General features: G+C 54.6%; 5 protein-coding genes across 5 annotated transcripts; 1 reads left to right on the forward strand and 4 right to left on the reverse strand.

The window, feature by feature from the left end:
• Positions 1-88: 88 nt before the first annotated feature.
• POX_f08504 (uncharacterized protein) lies at positions 89-2,141 on the reverse strand (the record flags this gene model as incomplete). Its single annotated transcript, XM_050117275.1, has 5 exons — positions 89-667; positions 757-1,054; positions 1,171-1,528; positions 1,605-1,786; positions 1,867-2,141. The coding sequence occupies 5 exons, from the start codon at positions 2,139-2,141 to the stop codon at positions 89-91; spliced, it is 1,692 nt and encodes a 563-aa protein (XP_049967414.1).
• A 1,029-nt stretch (positions 2,142-3,170) lies between these two features.
• On the reverse strand, positions 3,171-10,226 carry POX_f08505 (Acetyl-CoA carboxylase; the record flags this gene model as incomplete). The annotated part of the gene is made up of 2 exons (XM_050117276.1): positions 3,171-9,887; positions 10,059-10,226. The coding sequence occupies 2 exons, from the start codon at positions 10,224-10,226 to the stop codon at positions 3,171-3,173; spliced, it is 6,885 nt and encodes a 2,294-aa protein (XP_049967415.1).
• Positions 10,227-13,921: 3,695 nt separating this feature from the next.
• POX_f08506 (uncharacterized protein) lies at positions 13,922-14,329 on the reverse strand (the record flags this gene model as incomplete). The annotated part of the gene is made up of 1 exon (XM_050117277.1): positions 13,922-14,329. The coding sequence occupies one exon, from the start codon at positions 14,327-14,329 to the stop codon at positions 13,922-13,924; it is 408 nt and encodes a 135-aa protein (XP_049967416.1).
• Positions 14,330-14,536: 207 nt separating this feature from the next.
• Positions 14,537-16,385, reverse strand: POX_f08507 (Nuclear distribution protein nudE; the record flags this gene model as incomplete). The annotated part of the gene is made up of 2 exons (XM_050117278.1): positions 14,537-16,072; positions 16,149-16,385. 2 exons carry the CDS (start codon positions 16,383-16,385, stop codon positions 14,537-14,539), a joined length of 1,773 nt encoding a protein of 590 aa, XP_049967417.1.
• Positions 16,386-18,489: 2,104 nt separating this feature from the next.
• Positions 18,490-19,893, forward strand: POX_f08508 (uncharacterized protein; the record flags this gene model as incomplete). The annotated part of the gene is made up of 4 exons (XM_050117279.1): positions 18,490-18,596; positions 18,658-19,082; positions 19,166-19,297; positions 19,382-19,893. The coding sequence occupies 4 exons, from the start codon at positions 18,490-18,492 to the stop codon at positions 19,891-19,893; spliced, it is 1,176 nt and encodes a 391-aa protein (XP_049967418.1).
• Between the last annotated feature and the right edge of the window lie 457 nt (positions 19,894-20,350).

Consider the following 20,350-nt stretch of genomic DNA (forward strand, 5'->3'; position numbering starts at 1 on the left):
GGCCCTTACTGTGAGCAGATGGGAAAGCATCAATTATGGGGGTTTCCTCATTAATCGTGATATCAAAACATTCCAATTGAAATCTCTTCTAAACTTTACTGATTGCGGTCGAGATAAACTTTGCCTCCTCCAGCCTCTCATCCGACGGTCTTGCCAGCCCATTATTGTACACTGGCACGCCGTCCACGATGGTGGTTTCATCCGAAATGGTCGCGTCGAGGAGGGTTTCGGTCGCCGGCCAGAAGTAATTCAACACACAATAGACAGCAAAGCCGCTGCTGAATCCCCACAGAAAGCTGATGTCGTAGAGATGCTCGATCGTGCCCACGGAGAGACTGGGCGTGACGGCATGAACCATACCGGGGAGATTTGGGATCACGGAAATCAAAAAGGCCACAGCGGCACGCCAGTTGATCCCTCCCTGGTATCGGTAGATGCCCCGGCGTCGATACAGAGACGGGATGTCAATATGCCGTTTCTTGACGACCCAGTAGTCTGCTCCGATGATGGCGGAAATCGGTGCCAGGAAGATGGCCAGTGAGGCCATGAACGTCAATAGGGAGGCGGCCGAAGAAATGATCTTCCAAGGTACCATGACCCAGCCTCCAATCACCGTTGTGATGATAGCTCCCCGGCGAAGGTTGATATACTTGGGAAAGAGGGTTGTCTGCAGGACTGGGGTTAGCGCAGCGGGAGGATTAGAATTCGCGGTCTGTCGACCCCTGATCAATGTGGGAGGTTCTCTCTGTTTCTTACCAGATCGTTTGAGCAAGAAATGACATTGGCCGAGATGTTCGTTCCGATCTGTGCCACGACCCAGCAGAGACCGACGAAAAAGGCGCCACAGCGACCACTTGGTCCATCCCATTGGGCCGCCATTTGAACTGGGTCCCAGATATAACTGCCGTAGATCACTTTACCCGCACTTGCTGCAACGATACCGAAGATGCCAATCAAGGATGCGATGAATGGCATAAAGAGTGCTTGCCAGTATACACCTCTGGATTTCTTCAAGTAGCGGGTAAAGTCTGGGATATTGGTTCCCATTGTCATCCTGTTTCACCAGTGTCAATCAGCAATAGCTTAGGGGGGGGGGGGGGGGGGGAATATTGAGGCGTCTACTCCAGTCTCCAGCGAAGCAATCCACAAGAAGATAAACGCGGTACGCACCATGACCCCGTAATACTTGACATCGATGACAAGATCAGCCAGTTCTTGGCAGACCCCGAAATGGCAGCCTCTTGCGTCCAAATCTCACCCGCACCGCCCGCCTGGACACATAGAGCGATGATCATCGCCACAGAGGTCACGAGCACAACGACCGTCTTGAACACAAAGAACCACCGCAGCTTGTGTGGTGGAATCAGAAGAAAAGGGAACTGAATACTCCAGAATAGTACGTGGGAGCACATTTGCTGCGAGGTGATTCCTGCAGATGCGGGAAGCTTGTTTGTGATATCCAAGTACGAAGGCCAGATGGCACGAATGATCTGAGTCATGGCTGTTGATCCGGTATAGGTTTGGATGGCTTGATGCTGGATTAGTGAAGTGAACTCCATCGAGAAAGAAAAAAGGGTTCGCAGTAGTCAACCACATATACCTACCGTGCCAGAATAGCGCTGTAATCATACGGACAACAACCGCTCCCCGTGAGAGGTAAAATCCAAAAGACGCTCGCGAAGCCACAGCAAAATTGACATGGAGGTGAGCACCAATAGCACCATTGAGTATGAGAGGGATAATGACCATGGAATAGCCAATGATGAGACAGTACAGCGCCTCTCTCCTATATCACAGAATCATGGTTAGTCCTAAGCAACGATGAGAGTCTGATGAAAGTCAACCATTCGATACGACAAGACAGACCATGTCAGCCCCACGGCAATAATCGAGGCAGCCCCCTCCCAGCCTTGAGCGTTGAGCGCGTCACTGAACCAAAACCCCAGCACTGTCCAGGTTGACCATGTGCGTTGCTCAACAGGAGTCACGTCAGAGTCGACATTGGACCAGCTACCGGGATCAGTAAAGGTTGTGGTCTGTTTCGGAAGCGTCCAGTCAGATCCTGATTTCTTCTTGCTGAGATTCTCTCGACAGTGTTCTCCACGACGACGCAATGATGAGGCTAAGGAAGCAAATGCCATGATGCGCTTAAAGGGGGTTTTAGCGATTGAGCGGTGACGAAATCCCGGATACGTCCCTCAGGGGATGAAATACGGCCAGTGACCTTGTTGGGAAGAAGTGTCCATCGCCTAGCATTTGATCTAAATCTCCTAGAGATCGTTATAAACATATCGTCAGTCAGCGATTCACAATCGCGAATCGCGGTACGATAGCAGATCGAAGGCGAACTGGAAACGTGCTGTCGAACCTTAGATAAGAAGGATCGTTGATAAGATTGCGCCTCGGCAGCACAAATTCGTGCCGGTTGTGAGACAGATAAGGTTAAGTCAGCTTATCTTATTTTCGCAGCCATTGCCACTCAAGGACGCAAACTTGGACGGTTTCAAGGATCGAGTTGGGGATCTACAGGCCCCCGGGGGGCTGATAAGGCACCAAGCAGCTTGGTGATTGGATCGGTAGCCGGTAAAGAGGATTACCAGGTCCTTCTCATGCCTTGAAGGTACCAACAATTCTAGAAAAGAGGCTCGGATCGCGGCAGAACAGCTTCAGGTGATGGACTTTGATACATCTTCTTTCTCTTCCGTTTGTTCTTGGACCCTTTTTCGAGAACTACTTGGTCGGCTATTTTTCTCGCGCAATAGTATAGCATTGTATTCAGGATGAGTGGACACAGGCATGACTTCGATTATGGAAACACAAGGCGATGAGCAGTTACGGAACAGTGGGCATGGACAACCAAAGTTGAATCAATCCAATCGTTTTCTAAATGACCATTTCACTTCCCATGGAAAGTGTGCGGTAATCGGATCTACGACATAAAGAGCAAAGAGAAAGTCGCAAGAAGTGCGATGATGAAATTACTAAAACATTATAGGCCTAACGTAAATGAGAAGTTACCAAGTCACACAAAACTCGCCGCAAGAGATCAAAAAGTAACAGAAGCACGGAAAAATGAAAAGACCCCTGGCCAGACAAAAGGGATACGTCAAATCATGATTTATCTATAACCCATCCGCAAATTCAACCATTTTCACAAAAAAAGGGGTCATTCAGGCGGAGGACAGGTACTTGAGCACGCTCTCCCGCTCCTCAACGGGCAGCATTGACAGCACCTGTTGCACACCACGTAGGCCACCGTCCTTGTTACCGATCAGAAGAGAGGCAACCTCGGCTGCGACACCCTCCGTTCGGAGAGCCTCGACCTTGGCCTGAACAGCCTTCTTGTTTTCCTCGTACCACATGGCAACCTTGCGGTCATCGTGCTCCAGCTCCTCATCCAAGAGGCCAGTCCACGCGTGCAGGTTGCGGAGGTGCACAGCGCGGGGAGACTCGGCGGGAGGCAAAGGAGTCTCAGCAGCCGAGGCCGTGGAAGAAGGAATGGCACCATCGCGAGGAGAAAGGTTGGGAGAGGCAGCGACCATACGCTTGACAATCAGCTCCTCGCTCAAACGACGACGCAGGCGCCAGTAGAAGAAGCGACGGGCGTTCTGCCAGCGCATGGCACCACGAATGGTGTTCTTTGCTTGCATGCGGCCGGCACGGTCGTGCAGGTCAGCGAACTGAAGGGCGATCTGCATATACACGGGGAGCAGCTGCTCCTCGCGCTCGGCCATCCGGGCCTTGATCTCAGACAGTTTCTCTTTGGAGAGCGAAGTGTCCGCGAGCGCCCGGCGGAGCTCACCATAAGTGGCGTCCAGACGAGCCATGGTGTCAAGCTGCTTGTCGCGACGGTACTTGATGTTGACAATGCCCTCGGGCTCGAGAACGCCACCACGGGCATCCTCGTCCGCATACATCTCCATCTGCTCGGGGTTGATGGTCGGGTCGACGACGACCCAAGAACCACCACGCAGCTCACCGAAGGGCGGGATGTACACAAAGACGGGCTGCTCGTACTTGACGAGGGCGTCGACAATGTAGGATCCGTACTTGAGGACCTCGTTGTACATATCGCGTTGACCGCCCGAGAAACCACGCCAGTTGGCCAAGATCATGACGGGCAGCTGTTCACCGTTGTTGAAGTCACGGAGCGCCTGCGCGGTCTTGAACGCCGAGTTGGGGTACCAGACACCACCAGCCTCCTGCGAGATCATCTCCATGGAGTCGGGGTTGGCAGGATCAGCCGGAGTGACGTTCTCAACGGCACGGGTCTCGACAGCGATGACACCCATGGGGATACCACCAAGGCGAGCGCGGCCAACAACAACGGTACGAGCCCAGCCGCCAAGAGCCTCCTCGAAGGAGTCCTTGTCGAAGAGACCCGGCAGGAAGCCGTCCTCCTCCTGCTTACCGGCGATCAACCAGCGCGGGTCGTAGGCCTGCTTGGCAGGAGGGTAGTAGGCCACGTCACGGTCCCAGTTATCGGACCAAGCCCGGATGGGAATGGGGGCACCCTTCTTATCAGGAACGAAGCTCATCCAGTCAACGATCTTGGAGACGCCCTCAAAGTCATCGTTTGCGGTCATGTGAGAGACACCGTTGTTGTACATGATCTGAGTGCCACCCAGCTGCAAGTTGGAAGTGTAGACCTCACGGCCAAGCAGCTTGTTGATAGCCGGGGCACCAGTCAAAATGATAGGCTGGCCCTCGACCTGAATAGCACGCTGACCAAGACGGACAAGGTAGGCGCCGATACCGACGGAACGGCAGGTCACCAGGGTGATGGTGAAAATGTCCTCGTAGGCCTTGGAAGTGGCACCAGCGATCAAACCAGAGCCCTTCAGACACTCAACGCCCAGACCATCCTTGGCACCAATGATGGTGGTGATCTTGTGACGCTCCTCGCCCTCATCCTGGATGAGCTCAGTAATGACCTCCTTCTTCTTGCTAGCATCGAAGCGCTTCTTGACCTCGGGGGTGAGGTATAGATACTTGAACCCAGCCTCGGGCTTGGAGGCGTCGTTCCAGGCAACGGAGAAGTAGGGGATCAACTCGTCAGCCATACCGATACGAGCACCAGAGTTGGCAGACAGGTAGATACGAGGAATACCAAGTTTGCGCGCAAGCTCAGTGCACTTGTGGAAGAACTTGTCCTCCTGGGGTCCGAAAGAACCAATCTGGAAAGTGATGTCGTTGGCGATGATGATGAAGCGACGGCCGCGAGGGTACTCGGGAGTACGAGCGGTCACGATCCAGCCGACCATACCGTGAGTGTTGGTACCGGGTTCACGAGAGACTTCCACCAAGTTATCGGTGTCATCCAGGACCAGTTCACTGTAGTCGATGCACTCTCCAATAGGCGGGCGTTGCGAGGCCAGCGAAGGGATGGTCTCAAGCGCCTTGGTCCAGCTGTTCTGGAAGGCCTGGCGGAAGAGCTCGGGGAAGTCGTACACGTACTGAGTTCCCATCAGATGAGCCTTGTAACGCTTAGGCTGAAGCCACTCCTTGGTCGGGTAGGGAGTGGAAACAGGACGCATGTGCATGGAGCCGAGCTTGTTGGTTCCACCAATGCTCTGGAAGATCCACTCGCCCTTCTCGGACTTGCGCTCAATGTACAACTCAACCTGGATGATGAAACCGTACGTGTTGCTGATGATCACGCGGAGAGGGTAAGGCATGCCCGTAGTAGGGTCGGTGCACAGAATGCGGATCTCAGCGCCGGTGACACGCAGGCGCCAGAGACGGCGACCGAAGCGGTCCAGGAAGCCAGCAAGGGCCTGTTCGACATCAATAGGCTGCAAGTTGAAGACAGGAGAGAAGTTGATGAAGATGTGGTTCAGATCAGAGTTGTTGTTGCCAATGATCTCCAGAGCATCCAAGATGTCGTTCATCAGACGATCAGCCTCCGAAATCAAGTACTCGGCGGTAGGAATGTCGTCACGAAGACGACCGGGACGCACGACAGCGCGAACGAAGTAGCGCTTGTCGACGGCCTTGTCGTTCTCGGGACCCTTGCCAATGGCTTCGTAGACGTGGATGTTGCGGTTCTCGGTGAAGACGGGCTTGATCCTGAACTTGGACAGACGGCCCAGTTCCAGCTGGAAGGCCAGAGCGGGTTCGCTATGGCGGATACTCTCATCCTCCTCATAGGTGGGGCCACGGAAGGTGAAGTATCCAGGGTAGACACCGTTCTTGCCGCAGATGAAAGTGACACGACGAATGCGACGGGCCAGAAGCTCATCCTTGGCATCAGCGAGGAGCTTCTGCATCTGGCCCACGATCTGAGAGTCATCCTGATCCTCAATGTCACGAATGGCGATGTTCAACACACCAGTCAGCTCATCACTCTCGGTCTTGACCACAGGACGGCGCTTGCCCTCGAGGTTGGCAATCAAACCACCCTCTCCGGCGCGCTTGCTCTTGGATCCGGCGCGAGGGAAGGCTTCCAGAGCCCGAGTGAGATACTCCTCGGCGTCTTCGAGGTATTGAATAGGAATGATCGCACCCTTGCGAATAGGATCACTCGAAGGATCGTTGACGAGGTAGGACATGTCGCTGATAGAGTTGATCCGTTTGAAGGGGTTGTTGGACTCGGCCGTGGGAGTGCTGGGTGTCGAGGGCTGAGTCGAAGAGACAGAGCCGAACTCGGGCTGGCCAAGCTTGCCCAGCGTAAAGTCCCAAGTGAGCATAGGGGGCTCGGCACCGGCAGAGTAGTCGATGCTCTTGAGGGTGTAGGCACGGTACGCACGGCGGACGTAGACCTCCAGGGCAGCGAGAGTGACCCACGCATCAGAGTGAATGAAGAAACGCGGCAACACGTCAAAGACGGTGTACTTGGAGTCTACGACATCCTTGAGGACATTCAAATCGGGCTCGCGGTGCTCCCAGCCAGTTTCACCATAGCGAGACTCAATGACCGAGGAACGGAGAATATGCTCCATCTGGGACAGACGCTCCTCAAGCGAAGGCAGGGCGCACTGGATCAGAACCTCACGAGCCTTGAGGGTGACCTTGGCCGCTGCACGAGCCTCGAGCTCGGTGAGCTTCTTAAGAATATTCTTGAAGTACTTGCCGACATTCTCCACGTGAGGTTGGTTGGGACGGTACATGTCCAAGATGGCGAGAACGAGGTTGTTCTTGGAGCCAATGCGGCTGTGAGAGAGGACAGTGTGGATGACGGGGACAATGTCCTCCTTGTTCTCCTCACGGAGCTTCAGAATCACATCCTCGTCCCGCTTGGTGCCCGTGCTGAAAAGCTTCTCGACCTGATAGTACTGCTCAAGCAGACCAATGAAGACATTGTACTCGTTGATCTTGAGACCATCCAGGTATTTCGTGATGACGTGGTCCAAGGGCAGGAGAGTGGTCTTGAGAATGTCCGCATCCGCGGGGTTGACGTTCTCCTCAATGAAGCGAGCAATGGTCTTCTGAAGCTGCTTCGCAGGGAACTCAGCCTTGCGCGACTTGGCCTTGTCCACGATGGTCTGCAGCTGAGCATCAAGCTTTTGGGGCATGCGAGAGAGCAGAGCGGAGGATTGAGCGTTCCACTCGCCGTATGGCAGCTCGGGGTTGCGCGGAACCTCCACGAGCTCCTTCAGGGTGGTGCCCATGATGACCTGGTTGTCGAATCCACGGAGAATGTTCTCCAGGATGGTGTGCAGGAGCGTGAAGCGCTGGGCGGGTTTGGAACCGACGACGACGGCTGGGCCAAGCTCGGGCAGCTGGCCCGTGAAGGGCTGTGCGTGCTTGACGCGAGAGGGGTCATCCAAAGCCAGAATACCAAGAATATCACCAGCCTCCAGGGTGGCGCCGGGCTGCTTGATCAACTGCACAATACCGTCCTCCTGGGCGATGAGTGGCATGTACATCTTCATGACCTCAACCTCGGCGTACGGCTGACCGGCACGAACGTGCTCGCCGTTCTCTACGGTGAACTTGACCAGCTTACCGGGAGAGGGGGATCGCAGCTGAGTGGGGTCGTTCTCCTGCTCCAGAAGACAGGTCTTGCCATCGACACTCAGGCGAGTCGCGGCGGCCTCCTCCTTCCAGTAGATGTTGTGACTGCGGCCGTTCAGCAGGATCAGCAGTCCACCGTCTGCCAGGGCACGGACACCCACAGAGCACTTGGAGCCGTTGATGAACAAGTGGTAGCTATCCAGGCCGGCCCGGGTGGCGGTGAACTTGTAGCGGTAGCCCTCGTAGATGAAATCCACGGGGAAGACCGTCTTCAGAATCTCCTTGGAGGGCACCTGACCCTTCTCGAGACCCTTTCGGTACTCCTCAATGCCGGCCTCGCTCGCCAGGTGGGCCTTGGTGACGGCACCACAGATGACAGCCACGATAGAGTCCGGGCGCTCCGCAGTCAGCTTGTTGGAGATCAATTGGTCCAACCATCCGGTGGTGATGGTGTTGTCCTCAAAGGCCGGTGTCTCGAGCAGCTTGATCAGATACTCCACCGTGGTGCGGAAATCACCACGAATGCTCAGCTCCTTCAAGGCGACAACCATGTGCTTCCGGGAGGCAGATCGATTCTCACCATAGGCGAAGATGTGACCGAACTGACTGTCCGAGAAGCTGTGGATACCACCAGCGGTACCGACGGAGAAATATCCCCACACATTGGACGAGGAACGGAAGTTCAACTCGTGCATGGTACCACTGGACGGCTTGAAGCCCTCGCCGGGATCCTCCGAGGTGATACGGCACGCGGTGGTGTGGCCCTTGGGCTGGGGACGGCGCTGGGTCTGGAAGCTCTCCTCGCTGGAGAAATCAAAGTCGATCTCGGAGGAGGTGTTGGGGTCGACACCGTACAACAAACGAATGTCACGGATCTGGTGCAGAGGGATACCCATGGCGATCTGCAGCTGGGCGGCGGGCAGGTTGACGCCCGAAACCATCTCGGTCGTCGGATGCTCGACCTGGAGACGGGGGTTCAACTCGAGGAAGTAGAACTTGTCATCGGCGTGCGAGTACAGGTACTCGACAGTACCGGCCGAGACGTAACCCACCAGGCGACCCAGGCTGACGGCGGCCTTCTCCATGGCTTGGAAGGTGATGGGCTTGGCGATGGTGACGGGAGCCTCCTCAATAATCTTCTGGTGACGACGCTGGACGGAACAATCACGACCGAAGAGGGAGATATTGTTACCGTACTGATCGGCCAGCAGCTGGACCTCCAAGTGGCGGGCATTACCCGCAAGCTTCATGATGAAGATGGGAGAACCGGGGATCTCGTTGGCGGCGGCATTGTACAGGGTCTCAAAGTCCTCCTCCTTCTCCACCTTGCGGATACCCTTACCACCGCCACCCTCGGAGGCCTTGATCATCACGGGGAAGCCAATCTCCCGTGCCTTCACCAGACCTTCTTGCGGCGAGTGGGTGCAGCCCCGGTTGTAGACCTCATCCTCGACCGTGACGATTCCCTTGTCGTCCACGGTCACTTCCTCGACACCGGTACCGGACCAGGGGATACATGGCACTCCGGCATGCTGTGCGACAATCGTGGAGGAGATCTTATCACCCAGCGACCGCATGGCCGACGCGGGGGGTCCAATGAAAATAATCTTCTTGGGCGAGGCCGCGAGCGACTCGGGCAGGCGCGGGTTCTCGGACGCGTGGCCCCAACCGGCCCAGACGGCGTGCACGTCCATGCGCTCGGCCACATCGACGATCAACTCGACGTTGGCGTAGTTGTTGTTGTTGGTGCCGCCGGGAACTTCGACGTATTGGTCAGCCATACGAATGTAATCCGCATTGGCCCGCAAGTCCTCGGGAGTGGCCATCACAGTGAATTGGATGGCACGCTCGTTGCCGAAGGTCTCGTAGGCCCATTTCCGCACCGATCGGATCTCCTTGACGGCGGCAATACCGTTGTTGGCGATAAGGACCTATCCGACATCGAGTGGGCGTCCCCAATCATTAGTCCATTGACCTATTTTCTGTTTTCGGGGGGGGGGGGGGGGGGGGGGGGGGGCCCTGGGCTGGGCTTTTTGTATCGATCCGCATTTTCCATTCTCCTGCTTGGATCCGGTTCATCAGAGCCCCATTGGAAGACTTACCGATGTGATGACGGAGTGACCGCCATGGCTGGCAACAAAGTCCTTGACGGAGCTGGGCGCCGCTACGTCCAGGTGGTTGCCACCGATGAAATGTGAGGGAAGATTGTATTTGGCGGTATCGGGACTGCCGTGGCCATTGACAGGCGCAGTGCCGTTGGGAGCACCCATGGTGTGTGTATAAATGGCGGGAGGGTATTAGGGACGGTACAAGTCGGTGGAGAATGAAGGTAGGAAAGATTCTCGGTATCACCCAGACGGAAAGGCAGCCGAATGATCACAATGCCTGAGCTCAGCTGAGGGGAGGTGAGGAAGTCCCAAGGTGTGGGTAATTAAGACCGGCTCCAATGGCGGAACGAGTCGTATGTAAGGAGATGGTGGGGGGGGATGGCGGTGGTGTACAAGAAGTGGCGAGGAGGATTTGCCAAAATAGCCCGATGGCTTGTAACGGGTGGAGAGGGAGAAGGTTGGAGGGAGAAGAGGAAGAGGAAGAAAAAGATCGGGGTGGGAATTCCGTGTCTTTTCTTTTTTTTCGGATTTTGAGCGGTTGGGTCGAATCTATGCAAGCAGAATGACAGTTCAGTTAGTTGTACACTCTACGCCCTGGATTTTTTTTCTTGCTTTTTTTTGTTCAAAGCGGGTTTCTCGATTTCAGGATGGTCACGATGTCCCCAAACGGCAGTCCCGTTGTCAACCACGTTCTACCTTCATTATTGAAGGCGTCACCAGGACCCATTGGGACTTGGAGATGTCAGCAATCTGCTGATGGTGCAGATGCGGCCCTAACAGATCTCCCGATGCGGCGCAATTTAGCGCAGGACCCGTCGTACGGGTCGGGCTGTCTTGATCGTTTGCGGACATCACCAAAACACACGAAGGGGTCGGATAAGAAACCAAGCACGACCAGCATGGTTGCAGGGAAACCGTCCCATCCAGGAACACCCGTGCATCCGACTGGGCAAGAATGGGGGGACCATGAGAAGACTCACCAAGGCTACTGTTCAGTAGGAAGAATGACGCCGCACAGTAGGGAGAGAGAGAGGAGGAATTGGGGAGAGGGAGGGGAGAGATGGGTCAAGGAAAGGAAGAACAAGTGACTTTCAGGCCCGAGGCGAAATAGACGAGAACCGATGGAGTTATAAGATGAATCCCGCGTGATTATTCTGAATATTATTCATCAAATTTCTAATCTTCCGTGACGAGTCGACCCCTTGGTCCAATGCATGATTCAAAGGACTGGTTTGGGCAAGGGACTGTCCTCTTGGTCGGGTTTCCCCAAAATTGATGAGGATGATTTGCGTCCCACCGAGTCGGGAAATGGGCCGGGGGAGTCAGGATCAGGTACCGGACCATAGTAGAATGGGTGGGCAGGTACTTTGTGTCGCTGTTGACCCCTCGATCGGGTTCCTGCACAGAGCGCGGTTGCTTCTTTGCGCGATTCCCCCAACGGGAGCCAACGTGAGCCAACACCGCGCGATTGTTGGGCCGGTTCCACTCCGCCAGTCCGTCCGCCGCGCTCGGAGACCTTCGATCCATGTCCACCCACGATGTCCCACCCTTTCTCACGCCAAAAAAAAAAATTTGGGATCTTCACAATCGAGTCCTCGTGTCCTTGTCTTCTCCCACCACCCCCCGGCGCCAATGAGGTCTGAGGTTCCCATTTTTTTTTTCCATTTTTCCCGAAATGGGTGAAGGAGACGGTCTGTCAACCCGCTTCGATAGGCTTCCACGCCGGATCGGCCAGCGTGACAGGATCGTGAAGGATCATGGAGGACTCATAGGGTGTTCAACTGGAGATACCCGATGGAGATGGATAGCCTCCTGGGCTTTGGGAAGGGACCCTACACTAATCACCCTAGCAGTCTAGTCAGCGGTAGTGGCACTGGCGGGTGCCGATGGGGATGTTCTACCGCCGTCGGGGCTCGGCATGGATCAAGCCGGGAATGGCATCTTGTCCTGTGTGACTGTACTATCACTACAATCAAAAATCCCACCTACTCTATTCTTTCCTTCCTTCGGTGCCCATCGGTGGCTCGCCCGAGTTCCGAGCCCAGCTCCACCAAGCTCGGACGCCGGGTTCACCCTGTATTATCTGTCGTACCTTCAAACCACCTGCTTCCCCCCCCCCCACCGGTCATTCGCTCGAGGTCTGTATTGGAAGAAAGGAGGAAACGCATTGGAGAAGACTGTAATTTCCAGGAGGGGCCGGAGTGACGCAACGTAGGCCGTCAAAGGGACCGACATCCAGACTCCAATCAACCATTCACCCTGTGCTGAAAAGTGACCATGCGGTTCCAACTTAGAGAAGTATACCCGAGCGCCGAACAATAGCATTCCAAAGGGTTCGCTTCTCGGAGAGTCTGTCAATTGAAGGGAGACCCACCGGGACATTTCGAACGACTCGATCAGCACTGGCACTCGACTGCCTAGATGGATGGTCGGGGAATAGCACTGATCGAAGCATTAGCCTGGTGCAGGCGGCATGGTTGCAACATTGGATACGATACTGGTAGAGCATCTCGAGGAAGCATTCAATCTGATACTAGATCCTGTATCTGGCCAAGGTACCAGTACTGATTTGGGGTGGTACCTACGTCGCGTACCGTGGTACTACTACAAACCCATGCTCAAATGTCATGTACCATGGCAGGGTCGATACTGGAAGGGGGACCAACTAACTGCCGGATTCGGGTTTTGGTGGATGACGTCGGTGCTCGTCCCGGTCCGGCGAAACGTTGAGGGAAGTGGTGCACAGACCATCAAAGACGGCAACCACGGACAATCGTGGAAAGGCGGTCAGATGCGGGCAATTCGGCATTATGTTCTGCTGTGAACACGAAGGGTTTGGATCCATATTGATCTGAGGCGGCGCCTGTACTTTTGCTAGTTTACATAGGTAGTCATCGAATAGAGCAATGAAGTCTCGGCTGCAGCAACATGGAATGTCCTGATATCTATCTGGATCTCCAACAATGTAGCTCATTGTCTGCTAGTATCGAATCTCAATGACAGTCAATGTCCCTCTAAACAGTTCAAGGAACTCCTTCCAGAATTTCGGTCCCCACCTACCCTAACCTACGTAGTTAGAACTTTGAAGGACTACGGGTGGTTGTGGGCCGCCCGTACGCAGGATATATATGTCTCCCGCCGAGTCACCGACTACAATTATGGAACTTTTCCAGTCGCATCTGGCATAGGAGTAAGAACCTATGCCTCCTATGCCTCCAGTTTCATATCAGGTGACGAGATCAAATGGAAGTAGGGACACATCACTACTGGGACGGGAGCTCTCGTAGGTGGACTCGATCTTTTGAAACACGTCCTATGTTTAATACATGGAAGAGCAAGGCAAACTCATATGGATGACGTCGGTGTCATGCCCAGAATAGTAGGTAGGGGTTAGGTCAGGATGCGATTGATATACGGGTGTCACTCTCGACGCAGAAACTCATGTGTAATGTAAGGTTCTAGATATCCACGTGCCTGGCCCCCCAGATGGATATTTCCCGTCGAGGCTAAGCTCCTTCTGCAGCTGTCCGTTCTGGCCCGTTCTTCCCCACGTCCCCATAAGGTTATCTAGTACTTGGGTACCTAGGTAGGTACCTCTGAGGCAGAGTAGGAGTATCCTTCTGCGTGAGTAAGCTGACCCCGGGCAACAACCCGCAGGTCGCGGGTTTGATTGGTTGGTAAATTTGAAACAGGACGTGTATCCATATGATACTATGGATCATCATCTACTATCACGTTAATCATCACATGAACTGTCATGCACTTCAGCATGGCCTAGGTATCTGGTTGCGAAACACATGACGATTTCGCACTGTGCGGGTTTAGTACCACACAGAGTCAACGTCAGGTGATCCTGTCTACAGAGATCGGTAGATAGCCAAGTCAATGCAATCACTATGTATTGTGGGTATTGATATAAAATGCCTGGCGATGCACTCGCAAAGGCCAACTATAAGAGAACAGAATGCTGAGACACAGCTTGGGACGGTCTTCGAGCACAGTGCCCAGAGACCATGTCGCACCACAATGGGAAAAGTCCATGTGGGCTGTGGAGGGGGAAAGTGATCACTGCCACCCGGAAAATGCGTCGGGCATGACACGAGGGTGGCTGCGGCCAGGTTGGAAGTGGCACCGGCTAGAGAAGACTTGTGAACAGCACACTTGGCCGCCATCCTAAGGAGAGCACGTCCAACAGAAATCACCAGCGAGCCCGGACAAAACAATGCGTAACGTAAGTCAGGAGGGGCAAGGAATGGGTCAGTCATACCACAAGCCAGGTGGTTACTGATGCACAAGAAGTATATGACTAAAAAGGTATAGATGCAAGTCAAGTATGCTCGGCCAAAGAAGAAAAGTGGCCAAGTAAAAGAGATCACTCAACGCAGTGAGCACGCTGCTTTGCGACTCTTCACGCAGCTTGCATTCTCTTCATGTAAGAGAAAGACAAGGACAAACAATCCGCCGAGAATGATTCAGAAGGTCTCTCCAAGATCAGTCTGTTTCCGTCCCAGCGGCGGAGGCATTGCTCCTGGGCCGATGCTAGTCTTGAAACTGCGGGGTGTCGGGATGGCGGACATGCCGCTTGTTGTGCGCTTCTTGATTCCACTCACAGTGGCCGAGATGGATGGTCGTCTGATGTCGTTAGGAACGCGGGACACCGTGGGCGTCGGTAGGTCATGATCTTCGTCAATATTAGACATACTGCCCACGGATGGCGTCTGTCCATTGTGGTTGCTCAGAGAAGATCGCGGTCGGCGGCCCTCCGTCAGGGGATTGGTGGAATAGTGGCCGAGAGGGGTTTTGGCACCAGGACGGCTCGACCGACTCTCAGGGCGTCCGACTGGGACACCGGAGTGGACGCTCTGGCTGAAAGAGCCACGGCTCGAGTAGCTTGTTCGACTACTGGGCCGACTATCACCCGTGCGAGCCCCGCCGGACTGGCGGCTTTGTGAAGGGTGCGAGGGGTTGCCTTCACTGTCTCGAACTGACGAACCGTAGCTACTCCCACTCATACGCTTGCGGGAATTTTTATGCCCATTAATCGAGGAAGGAACTGGACTATCCCCCATCACCGAGCCTTGGCGGGAGCGAGGTGATCCACGAGAAGAAGTTTCAGAGGGGGCGGGCAGGCGAGATCGGGCTGACTGGACACGCTCCTCCAACTTCTGCATTTTGCCGATCAGTCCACGAATCTGGTAGAGCGACCCGGATTTGGGAAGTGGCGGCGGCCTTGAGGTAGTCGATCGGGATAGGCTGTTTCGAGAAGAGTACGACACGGACGGGGTGGAGCGACTGGCATTGCTATAGCCGCTCGTGCTAAACGCAAGAGAGGCGGCGCGCGCGTGCGGAGCAGGACGGGTTGGTTGTGTTCGGGCGTTGTGAATCGTTCGCGAATTGACCGGCTCAGCACCGGTCGCTCTGGTCCGGGGGAACGTAGGAGTGGCGTTGATAGATCGGCGAAAGTTCGCAGAGGCTTCTGAGATAGGTGGAGAGGGCGGCGTTGCGGTCGATGCGGCCAGCGTCGATTTGGCTGGGGGTGTGGCGAACACTGGTGACGAGGTATTCACGCCACCAGGAGAACGATCGAATATCTCCAAAGGTTGTGGGGTTGACGGGCTGCGGTACAAAGGCGTGGGCTTGCGACGACGATAACCGAGGCCTTCAGTGTTTCGCAATTTTTCTTGGATGATCTCGGCCTCGACCTTAAGATCCGACAACTCGTCTCGCAACCGCTGGTTGTCAATTCGCAGACTCTCTCGCTCAAGTTCCCCACTTCTGATTTCTTCCTCCAACAGGACGCCCCGCTCGATCGCGACGTTGTATTTGGACTCCAAGTCCTCCAGGGACGAAGTGGTGTTTCGAGCTTGACGCTCATAGTCGTCATTGACAACTTCGATATCACGTAGCTTCAATTGTAAAGTCCGATTGGTGTCACGTAGGGATGTAATTTCCTTTTGCAACGTATTTTGTGCGTTATTTGCCTCGGTCTTGGACTGCTTGTATTTGGTCTGCGTTTCAAATCAATCAGCATCTGGGTATGTGGCCCTCATCTCTCGAAGGTGCAAGCTCACGACGAGCACATACCTTCCACTCATCTACCTCGTAGCGGAGGTTATCGACTTTCTCCCGCAACTGTCGCTCCCGCTTCTCCTTGTCTTCCATTTCTTTTTCCATCTCCGCCTCCAACTCGGTGCTGGAAAGCTGGAAATCATGGAGTTCTTCCTGGATCGACTCATATTGCGCTTTGTACCACTCGATCGTGTACTCCGCGGGACTATTGGCACCTTGGCCTTTGGAAGGTGAATCGTCGGCGGCCGGCATCCTTGCTACCGCGTTGGGCACCGGACGGGCCGCAAGACCAAGACAAACAACACCACGGGCAAGGGAACGATTGTCACAAGCGCAAGACAGGTCTGAGGGAGAACAGATCCCCAGACTTCTGGATCAGGACCGTCGAATCACAGACTCATGGGCTGGCGGTGGCTGGTTTCTTCGACTTGAGGCACCTCCGTTGTTGATAAGAGCCCCTCAGCGAGGCGGTGACGCAGGCTGATCGGGACGTTCATGCAGCACCCTCCACCGAGAGAGTAAGGCAGTAGGGCCGAGGCCGCAAAATGGCGCAGAGCGACACCTACCAAACTAACCTCACCTTGCGGTAAGAGGACGCGAACAGGGTGATCGCACGACTCTCCGGTGGAAGGTGATTGTTGTCGCAAAGCGGCGCGGGACTGATTAGATCGGGTGAGGAGTGTTGATGTTGCGCTGCGGTCGTCAGGGGGCCACCAGGACGCTATCCTGCTTCTGGAAGGACTCGTCCAATGCTCCCCTCACCGCCCAGCGCTACCCAGCGCCCGTCACAGGCGTCTTGGGCTGCGCTTCTCAACCACCGTAGACAATCGTAAACCGCCGTCCATCTCCTTCCTCCAACGAATAGAAATAGACCTGGAGTCAAGCGAGAGGGATGAGTACTGAGGATTCGAAGCGGCTACTACACTTTACTAGGAATTCGCGGCTGATGTGGTAATCTTAGCTGCTAGGTGTCTCTGTCTGTTCTGGTCTCACTTCTTGGAGGCCCAACACGGGCGGTGTTGCTGCCGTGACCAGGCATGTTCTACGTGTTGCGTGCGCCTGGAGCCAGGAGCCAAGCAACAGTCAACCTCGCCAGTCGATTGGGGAACCGGGAACTTGGGTTAAGATGAGATCTACATCAATAAGCTAAGACGCAAATCGTACCTACATACTTTGTCATGTTACCACCTCACCTGTGACGCAGTTGCGGCCAACCATCTACTCCGTGAAAGATGCGCGAATCCTTTCCTCCCACACCTTGAAGGGAGACGAAGTCGACTTGAATTGCTCTTTCAGAGTTTGTGCAGATATTTCCACCGAATTCTGACTACCGCCTTCAAGCCGATCTAATGGACACTGCCCGAACCTACCTACCCCATGTGGAAGTCACCGCATACCACTCGGCAAGAGACCGAGGTTCATGCATAAAGAAGCTATGAATCCTTTAAAGTCAGGAGGGATTCAGGCATTCCGCACTCTGCTCTCGGTAGAATCGTAACATGAAGTGGAGAATGAGGAAGTCTTCTGGGCTCCGCTCTTCAGGAGTAGTCCCCGTCCGATACACCAAGGATGGGAAGCACTCCCGGTTTGGCGCCATGTACTTTACTTACCAGTAGTAGATGTCTGTTTATATTCAGGCCAACACCCAAGACGGTTCCGGTTCGACCGAGAGTGGAATTCAGTGACAGGGTTGAATGTGCAAGTTCCACATATCAGACCGCCTGGCGTAAGTCAGCGAGCAAAATGCCATTTCTGCCGCCCTGATAGCCGTGGGGTCGACTTCGAAGGGACGTCCTCCTTGTGGAGGTTCTGTGTGTGTTGTGTACACTTTGTACATCGTCTCCGAACGGCACCTCCAGCGCGCAATCCCGAAGAATCCGCATTCGCGTTCGGTCGGGATCCACTTTCTAAACTCCGACCAGCCCTGAGATCCAACTCAGCCGCGAGATCTCCAGGTCTCGTCGGAGCTGTGTTTCTGGGGTAATCCCGTGTTGTCTCGACCTGGCCATCTACGGCCGATCTTGCTTCCTCATCGTTTAGGTGAGTTTGACCTGGAGCTTGTCTTTATGCACGTCCTCCCCACGTATCGGATTATCTTCCACGTGGTCTGCTCCGTCTTTCCGTGCGCCGCCCTCGAGCTGTAGGCTATTCCCACGCACAAGACTTCGCACGGCTGATTCCCGTGGACATTGCTTCCACGCACCTCTTTTATACTCTCCCTAGCTTCCCTTTCGAGGTCCACTCGCGCAATACGAACAATCCAGGACGGTGCGACGAAGATGCGGAAGATATGCTCACAACCTTCTCGATAAACAGATTTCAGCCAGGGACTGTGGACCGTCCCTCGTCTTCCAGCATGGCGGATCCGTCTGACCTGAACCTGGACGCGCCCAGTGACCTCCAGGACATTCCTGACTTGGCCATGCAATTGATCCCCCCACCCGAGGGCACGTATCCAGATAAGTGAGTTTCCCTCCCCTTGGGCCGTTCGAACTGGCTTCGCTGCTGACCGGGTCCTTCGCAGGGCCTCTCTCCTCACGGCGGTGCAAAATCATGGCAAAGCCCACGGCTACAACGTGGTCGTCAAATCATCGAGCACACCCACAGAGAAAAAACCCGGTCGAACGGCAAAAGTGTGGTTGCGATGCGACCGTGGTGGGCACTATCGGCCTCGAAACGGTCTGACCGAGGAAACGCGCAAACGCCGCCGAACGTCTCGCTTGATGGACTGTCCCTTTATGCTCGTCGCGGCCGGCTCGCCAGGAATTTGGACATTGACGGTTCTGAATCCCACCCATAATCACGGACCGATCGCGGAAAAGCCTCGCCAGCCTCCTCACCACAAGGTGCGAAAAGGCCAGCTGCCTGCAACACCTTACGACTGGCCACACGATTGTACCTTCACCCCCTACACCACCGCACTCGTGATCATAGACATGCAGAAAGACTGTAAGTTGCTTTGACGATCTCGGGCGTGACGAAAGACGTGCGGCGCCGAGGGTCGGTAACTAATAATTGTCTCTTTGATCTAGTCTGTGCTGTTGGTGGATACATGCACTACCAGGGCTACGACATCTCTGCCGCCCAGGCACTGATTCCCAGGCTGCAACGACTTCTACAGATATTCCGGTCTGCCGGTTTCCCAGTCTATCACACTCGTGAAGGTCAGTGGATCTCGTCTAAACTCTTGCATCACCGAATTTCCCTTTGAACATAGAAAAAAAAGTTGACCGAAGTCCCTGCAACAGGTCATCGGCCAGATTTGTCCACGCTATCTAGTCGAGAGGCGTATCGCTCCCGCAATAATGCCACTGGTCTTGGGATTGGATCTCAAGGCCCCATGGGCCGCCTGCTCATCCGTGGCGAGATGGGTCACGATATTGTTGATGAACTACGACCCCTCCCTGATGAACCTGTTGTTGACAAGCCAGGACGCGGGGCTTTCGCATACACTGACTTTGAACTGCTCCTTCGGAATAAAAACATCAAAAACCTCGTAATAGCTGGCGTCACGACGGATGTGTGCGTTTCCACCACCATGCGGGAGGCAAACGACCGTGGGTTTGATTGCCTGCTACTGGATGACGGTGCAGCTGCAGCCGAGGCTTCTCTGCACACCTCGACGGTCGAGTCGGTCAAAATGGAAGGCGGCATCTTCGGAGCTGTGGGTAGACTCGAGGATGTGATACAAGCCGTGGAGAATTTTAAGCTGGCGACATCGAAGAAGCAAGGGTCGCAAGGGTCACAGGTCACAGGTTGAATCGGGCATTCAACCTCTCAACGGTGACCAAATTTTGAGCGCGCAAGATCTGCTAGGCCCTTGTTAAGAATAGGGCCAGCTCAGTGAGGCATTTTGAATTCATGGCGAAGGCGTTGACACACTTCTTCCACGGGCTAGGTTCGGGCCCTCTGCATTTTCAAACGACCTTTGCAGAGCATGCTGAATGATTTCGAACTTTCGGGCCATTGTTGATAGCTTTTTCTTTATTGTTCCTGGGTTGCAACACTTAGCATTACGTGAGTGTGGCATTGGGCGTTGTTAAATTATTTGATTTCTGGGGTATCATTAAGAGGTCACAAACAAGCAGCACGAGACAAAACTCAAGGGAACCAGTTCGTCTGCTCGATCAAATGGAAATTAGAATCACAGATCTTTCGCGTCACGTGAGGCTGCAAGAGATAATGGGCGAGTAGAAAGTGACTCCTGAACGGCCACG

This window comes from Penicillium oxalicum, chromosome VI (genome assembly GCF_001723175.1).
Source record: "Penicillium oxalicum strain HP7-1 chromosome VI, whole genome shotgun sequence".
Lineage (NCBI taxonomy): Eukaryota > Fungi > Ascomycota > Eurotiomycetes > Eurotiales > Aspergillaceae > Penicillium > Penicillium oxalicum.